This window comes from Dipodomys ordii, unplaced genomic scaffold (genome assembly GCF_000151885.1).
Source record: "Dipodomys ordii isolate 6190 unplaced genomic scaffold, Dord_2.0 Scaffold59, whole genome shotgun sequence".
In the NCBI taxonomy this organism is placed as follows: Eukaryota; Metazoa; Chordata; class Mammalia; order Rodentia; family Heteromyidae; genus Dipodomys; species Dipodomys ordii.
The window spans coordinates 9,047,689-9,055,459 of record NW_012267275.1 but is presented as its reverse complement, the minus strand read 5'-3'; the positions used below and the strand labels follow the sequence as shown (position 1 = coordinate 9,055,459).

Sequence of the window (7,771 nt, the reverse complement as noted above, 5' to 3'; positions counted from 1 at the left end):
CATATAGAGGCTAAGATAAAAAGACATCTCTAGCCCCAAATCCTGTGTGACTGTTTAGGCTCAATTATGGGCTTTGCTTTGAAAGGTGTCAAGGGGCAATGGTTAGATTTAGAAAACAGTCAATGCACAGCAACCTCTGGACAGAGTAGTCAAGGTGTCAGGACTTCTTGACACCTTACTGTAATCTTACCTTTGAGCTCTCCTATCAGGGGGCTTCGACTGAAGCTTATTTTCCACTTGGACTGGTGGTTTTGTTGTTGTTTTCCCCCTCTACTCCTTCTACCAGGGCCATAAAATAGTAGAAACTTTTTTTCATTGCTCTTGAGCAACAGATTATTTTCCTCTGCCTGTTCTGAAAACAATTTAGTTGATCTGTGCTCCATGCTTGTTCACAGGGTAAAAATGGTATAGAGAAGCCTGCACTTCTTTCCTTTCTGGTCCTATTATTTATATATTTATTTATTTCTGGTCCTGGACTTGGACTTAGGCACTCTGAGCTTCTTTTGCTTAAGGCTAGCACTCTACCACTTGAGCCACAGCTCCACTTTTATTTATTGGAGATAAAGAGTCTCATGGACTTTCCTGTGAAGGCTGGCTTGAACAGCCTCCTGAGTAGCTAGGATTACAAATGTGAACCGCCAGTGCCCAGCTTGGTCTTTTGCTTATGACATTACCATAAAGTGAATAAAAATTTGTTAATTTTGGCTCATTTGCCTTAAGTGTCTTCATAGTTCAGGCCGATAGTAATGAATAATTTGCAATGTATAGACCAACCAGCCTTCCATGATGAAGATCTGATTCAAAAAGCCAATGGTGCTGAGCTTTTGGGAGAACTGAACTCATCTTTGGGTGGACAGATGACCACTGAAGTTGTTTGGTTAAATCATACTGAAGTGAACGACTTACTCTTTTATGATTGAAGAAGAATCATCATCAGCTTGGCCGAAGTGGTCATTAACAATGAAATAAGCAGCTTTGATTCTTACTGACATCTGTAGCAGGGCTGTGATGGGGCACAACTGTGGGATACAGTTTATACTAAGCCAGAGGAAGAGTCCTTGATGACATTGTGGTTGATAGAATTGTGGCTGAAGCCAGCCCTGTTAGACCTTTAGAAATGTGAAACAATAAATTTTCTTAGTGTAGGCAGTTTCAATTGGCATTTTTTACTTGCAATGAAAAATACAGTTGCAGGTATCCAAGAAATTAGAAAGTAATAAAACCAGAGCATAGCGACTGGGAAGGTGGCTGAGTGGTAAAGTGTTTGCCTTGCTTGCATGAGGCACTGGGTTCGATTCCTCAGCACCACACAAGCAGAAAAAGTCGGAAGTGGTGCTGTGGCTCAAGTGGTAGAGCGCTAGCCTTGAGCTGAAGGACAGTGCCCAGGCCGAGTTCAAACACCAAAAACAAAAACAAGAGCATACACCTCTCCATATGTGTATGTGTGTGTATATACATATATATGTTTATAGACATATACACATGTGGATAAAACTTGAGTATACTAATTTGTTAAATAAGAGCAATTTTAAAATTAAACCACAAAGAAAACCAATTAAAAACTAATTACAAATGTCAGTCAAATGTTAGCCAAACTAAAGTATAGGTCATAATCTTAATAGCTAACCTTGCAAATTACAGGGTGCAAAGTATCCAATGGAAAATAAGAATTTTCTTTTTTTGTGGGGGAGGGAAGCCTAGGGCTAAGTTGGACCCTTGTGCTTGTTTGCTCACAGCTGGCACTCTACTACTGGAGACATTTCTTAAGCCCAGGGTTTTTGGGGTTTTTTTGTTGTTTTTATGCAGATGGAATTTACATAGACTTTTCTGTCCAAAGCTGCCTTTGATCTGTGACAATCTGATCTTGGCTACTTGAATGGTTAGGATTATAGGTTTGAGTCATGAGCAGCTCACCTAGAATATTGTGTACCATGAAAAAGGTTAAAAATTTAATGCCACAAACTTAACTGCATCATATAGAGGATTAAGGATGAAGAGTAAATTATGAATAACACCATAGGGTAGCTGGATAGTTTCCCAAGTTGGCCATTTTAACTCTACGATGGTTAGAATATTGGGCTATTATTGGAATTCCCTAGAATTTACTATTAATTCCCTCCCTCCAAACTCACCATCTACTGGAAATAGAGTCAAGTGAAAAAGAGGAATTAAGTCAAACTTCCACTACATAATAAACTATAATTTTAGCTCTGACATAGTTTTCATCCAACCATATAGTCTCAAAAGAAATAAAAGAAAAAACTAAAAAGGACAACGTAAGTCACTTTTTCCATTATTATGTAGAAAGTATGACTTCACTGCAGTTATTAAACTCAACAGTTCTATTGTGTAGGTTAGGACATGTGCTTGCAAGAATCTTATTCGGTAGCCCAAACTACCCAAATTAGGTAGGTCACAAACTAATAATCCTCCAGCCTTGGCCTGCTGAGGGCTGAGGATGGAGCTGCAGGTCCAGCTATTATTTCCAGTTTGTGAAGCAGTGAATTGCTCTACTGATGGCCAGTAAGCACTGTTATTTAATATCTAAATATTATTCAATATTTAAAAGTTTCTGCATTCTATTTTGAAAGCTAAGAAGAGAAAGAGAAAAATGTCACTCTGATACTAGAAAGAAAATATTTTAATTGAATTCCACTTAAAAAATGTTTCCTTATCACCATGAATACATTAACCACATTCTCAACTTACATTCAGTTGCTTAAAAGACAAATCACCATAATACATTTACATTCATGTGAAGTATATGAACTTATTTAATTGTATAGATTTTTTTTACTTTTGTATCTGATGCCTTTCAAAGTGACTAACAGTAAGAAATAATACGCTAATTTCCTAAGACAGCTAATATAGGTTATTTAGGGTTAAAAGAGTCCCTTTGAAGAATTGAAATTTCATTCATACAGAGAAGTTCCAGTGATTTCTCTCAATATAAGCCTGAATATAAAATTTTACCAATTTCAGCTATGTTACTTGCAATACATGACAGTATTAGAAGGTTGCACTATTTGATTTATAGTTTAAGTCATTTCAAATGGTTCACAATTTTTATGCACTGAGGGGAAAGCACCAATAATTAGGATGACACATTTTTTTCCACATTATGGATGAAATTATAACACAATGGTTTCAATTTCCCTTCAAAATCCAATCACTTATTAAAAAGTGTATTTCCAAGGTTCAATCTTTGTTTTCTCAATGAGATTGACTGATAGACACAAAGATGACAATGGGTTTAAAAAAAAAAGATGCTCTATATAATACCTGCTAACATAATGGACAATTTCCATTTTTTGAGCTGAGTTCCTTACAAAGAAACTGTAAATTAGATGCCTTTCTTGCCAATATTAAAGCAAAAATTTCCTAGATGGTCAAGCACCTTTTATGGTAAGGAAATACATAAAGAAAATATTTTCTACAAAATAATATACAAATTTATGTGCATAAAGGTAGATTCCTCCCAACTGTATATGTACTATTTTCCAATAACTGGCAATAATAAGTCAAAGCATGGATTTAAAAATTAACCCATGCTATTATTCCAGTTATTAAATACTGCAGCATATATGTATGTCACTACAACTATTAAAACATTTTTCTACTGTAAATAGCCAATGAGATCTCTTTGGAAACATAATTGTGTAAAGTCTCCAATATGTACGTAATATTACCTATCAATTTTGCTAAGCTGAAAGCTTTTATAGCTAAGATACAACCTTATGGAGATACAAGTGTGTGCAGAGGCTACTGAATAAGGCTGTGCTTTGGTAAAGGCCAGCTGGGCTTTTATGTCCTTATTCCAGATACATAGTAAGTATTGTATTAGTAACGCTAGAGATCTCTCACAAATGGTACTACTCACAGAATGATAAACATTTTCAGACCATGACAGAACTTCTGTCATGAACATAAACAAAGAACCTTCTATGCTATAAAGAGTTTCTATATGAATACAGAGATGTATACAGGAAACAAATTATTTTCTTTGACAGTTTTCAGTCAAGATTTATTATACATTTGTTTTTACTGTACAAGTGCTTTTTCTAAAAACAAGAGGTTCCAGTTTCTGCTTCTCATTTTTGCTTCATTTCTTTTTCCCAGTGCTTTTTTTGGGTTCAGGCACTTCTGGTTTGATAGCTACACTCTTTTTTCGAGATGAAGTATTAGGAAGACCCGAACCAGAAGGTCCACTGGCAGCTATACAAAAAGAAAAATGACTGCTTAGATTTACGCGGGAATCCAGAGTCTGCACTATCATTATACTGTTGAAGGACAGAGTAATTGTTAGCACTGTAGAGCGAATGAATCCTAAAACATTTTTTACTTTTAGAATCTAGAAAAAAATAGAGAAAATAAATAACAATTGGCTGTTTGTAATTCATTTTTATCTTTTCCTTTTTGTCGGTCATGGGGCTTGAACTCTGGGCCTTGGTGCTATCCCTCAGCTCTTCAGCTCAAGGCTAGCATTCTACCACTTGAGCCACAGCACCACTTCCAGTTTTTTGGCAGTTTATTGGAGATAAGAGTCTCACAGACTACCCTTGTTGGGCTGGGTTTGAACTGCAATCCTCAGATCTCAGCCTCCTGAGTAGTTAGGATTACAAGAATGAGCTACTGGCACCCTGCTCCATATATCATTTTCAAATATATACTTGTGCAGCTTTTTACCTTAGCTTACGATAGCAGTTGCCTGCTAGTATTTTTTTTTAAGATATTTGGTATGAACCATAGACTTAATGAATAAAACTAAATTTAACATTTTCCCTATTAACTATCAATTTTCTCCTGTATCTTCTATCGCATTACTATCATTACTCATTACTAGGTTAGAAAGTTTAAAAAAAGAAACATTCTTGACTTCAGACTCATTTTTCCCACACCTGAACCAATATCAATACCTATTCTAAGTGCAGTTGCACTTAAAACATGAGAGGAGTTGTTGGAAAAATGAGAGCCTAGGAAGGAAAAATCAGAGACAAAAATTTTGTATGTGAACCTTGATCAATGTTTGGGGTTAGCCGATTTAAGCTCCAAATGGCTTGGCTAAGGCTTTAAGAAGTAAAGTGAAATTTGAGTTGCCAGTTACTTCAACTGACATAGATTTGCAACTAAGTTTATCAAATGGTGAACTCTTTGCTTTAAAAATAATCAACAGCAACAACAAAATATTCTTTGGAGCACTAGAAGTGAAAGAACAGAATCTAGTCTCCACAACATACCATTCTTAACACCCAGAACATAGTCCTAAATTATTGAACACATCAAAGAAGACAGAAAAAACATCTTTTTCCATAAAGAATGATCAAGATGAGCTATCTATCAATAGGCAACTTTTTAAAGCAGCAACTTTATGCTGTAGAAAAATATGCTTACAATGAATAAAAATGAGAAATTTTCTACAGACTAAATAATGTAGAATAAAATATCTCAAATGAAAATTGGCTGAGCTTACCAACAAAAGGAGGACAGGTAAAAGTAATGAGAATTATTACAAGAAGAAACCAAGGAAGACTTCAGCATAAACAAATTGTTGAAACTCAAACACAGAAAACACGGAAATCAAGCAGAAAAACTAAAAAAAAAAAACATTGTATACTTGGGAAAGAATTCAAATTGACTAAAAGTTCTCATCGGAAACAATAGGAACCAGAAAACAGAAAAAATTCTTTAAAAGTGCAGAAAAATGAAGATAAACAAAAAACTATCATTTTATTTAGAATTCTCAATCTATAAAAATTAGATATAGAATGAACTTGCGAGAATTCAGAAGAGACTTTTTTTTTGGTAATAATATGTGGTTTCTATTTTTTAAAAAATGCTAATGGCCTTAAGGCAAAGGAAACCAGAATTAAAAAACATAAAAAATAGTCAATGTGTGGATAATTATAGGATTTTCTTTCTCCTCTAAATTTTTAAAAATAAATATGATTATTTAAATCAAGTGCCATAGTGCTGTAGTTTAGTGATTATGTGTGGGAGTTATATATGGCATGCAGGAAAGGTGGACAAATTTATACAACTTCATACTTATAGAAAGATATCCCAATGTTAGGTCATAAAACAAGTCTCACATTTAAACAACTGAAATCAGATAGTGGGTTTTGTAATTTAATAGAATTAAATAAAAACTGATAAAAAAAGATATCTAACTCCCACCCAAATAATTGGATTTTAAATCATTATAACCCTAAGTGCTTCACAAATCAATGAAATTACATTTATTTATATATTATTATATGTATTTAACTGTATAATAAAAAATACAAAATAACAATTTTTGGCTTTTTAATTTACTTAAAGTATTTAGAGGGAAAGTTAGAGCTTTAAATTTTATTTAGCAAGAGAAGAAATAACCGTCAATGATCTAAGAAACTAGAAACTGGATAAAAATAAACCCAAAGTGGAAAAAAAATGAAAGAAAAATAATTTTCATATACAACAGAAAAAAATGTGATAAAGTTAGCCCTTTGAAAAGGCCAATAACACTGAAAAATCTCTAATAAAACTAATAAAAACTTCCTCGTATTAAAGAGAGGTTAACACAGTCATTTAAAAAAACTCATAAAAACTGATGCTGTCTCTCACACTTATAATCCCAGCCACTAGAAAAGTTGAAATTGGGAAGATTATAGTTCCAGGCTAGTTTAGACAAAAAAGTTTGTGAGACATTTCGACCGTCCAAGCTGTTTGTGCTGGCATGCGCCTGTGCTATCAGCTACAGCGGAAAGCATAAATAGGAGGATTTTGATCCTGTCCAGCCAGGGTAAAAAGTGAGGTCCTTTCTAAAGAATAATCAGAGTAAAAGCATGGGCGTTATGGTTCAACCAATAGTAAATAAATGCCCATCAAGTACAAAGCCCAGAGTTCAAACCCTAGTACTGTTTCCCACAAAAAAGAGACAAGAGATTAACTGGGAAAAAAATGAGTAAATTACTTGAAAAATGAAAATTGAAAAGTCTGACATAAAAATGAAACAGAAAATTACTTCTATCAAACTTTTAAAGAAGAAATAAAATAACTCACAAAAATCTCATGAAAACAAAAAGGAGGAATACTTCTCAAATCATTTAATGAAAACAGCACTAACCTGATAGTAAAACACAAAAAAAGCCATTACTTGAAAAATACAGAGTAAAATCTTTTAAAAATATAGATACAAAAATCCTCCCAACTGAATTGACTCACTAATTTTGTGGGGGGTATTTTTGGCTGTTTTGATGTTTATGTGACACATCACGATCAAGTAAGGTAGGGTTCATCTCAGAAATACCATATTAGCTAAGCATTTGAAAAGCCATTTACACCACATATACTACCATTTTAACATTCTTATTTTAAAATGCTCATGAAATGATGGGTTTATTGTGTGTTTAATATGTAAAGAATCATAACTCATTCAAATCCTAGGGAACTGGGCTAGAGCATTTGTCTAGCCTTTGTGAAGCTGTAGGTTTGATGCTGACCAATGCTAAGACAAAATAAATGAACAAATAATACAAATGCTAGGTTCAGTGACTACTAGCTTTGTGGACTGGTGTAAGTCACAATCTTAATGGTAATTTTTCTATAGTAACTTCCTCAAAAAAAGGAACTACACAAATTTCAGTTGTCTTGTGTATGGAATGAAATTTAAGATACTTACCTTAAACACTAGTACCTTAAACACTAGTTTTTGTTGTTGATTTTAGGACAGGGTACTGCTATGTGGTCCAGGCTGTCCATGAACCAAGACACAGCTGCATCAACCTCCTGA

General features: G+C 34.0%; 1 protein-coding gene across 10 annotated transcripts in view; it reads right to left on the bottom strand.

Annotated features, from left to right (window-relative positions):
* Positions 1–2,623: 2,623 nt before the first annotated feature.
* The window catches only part of Ppip5k2 (diphosphoinositol pentakisphosphate kinase 2), a 64,918-nt gene continuing 59,770 nt past the window's right edge, over positions 2,624–7,771 (bottom strand). For all 10 annotated transcript variants that reach the window (XM_013022054.1, XM_013022057.1, XM_013022059.1 and 7 more), the window contains one exon: positions 2,624–4,215. In XM_013022054.1, coding sequence (XP_012877508.1) covers positions 4,103–4,215 — 113 coding nt within the window. In that variant the 3' untranslated portion in view covers positions 2,624–4,102. The remainder of the gene's footprint in view (positions 4,216–7,771) is intronic.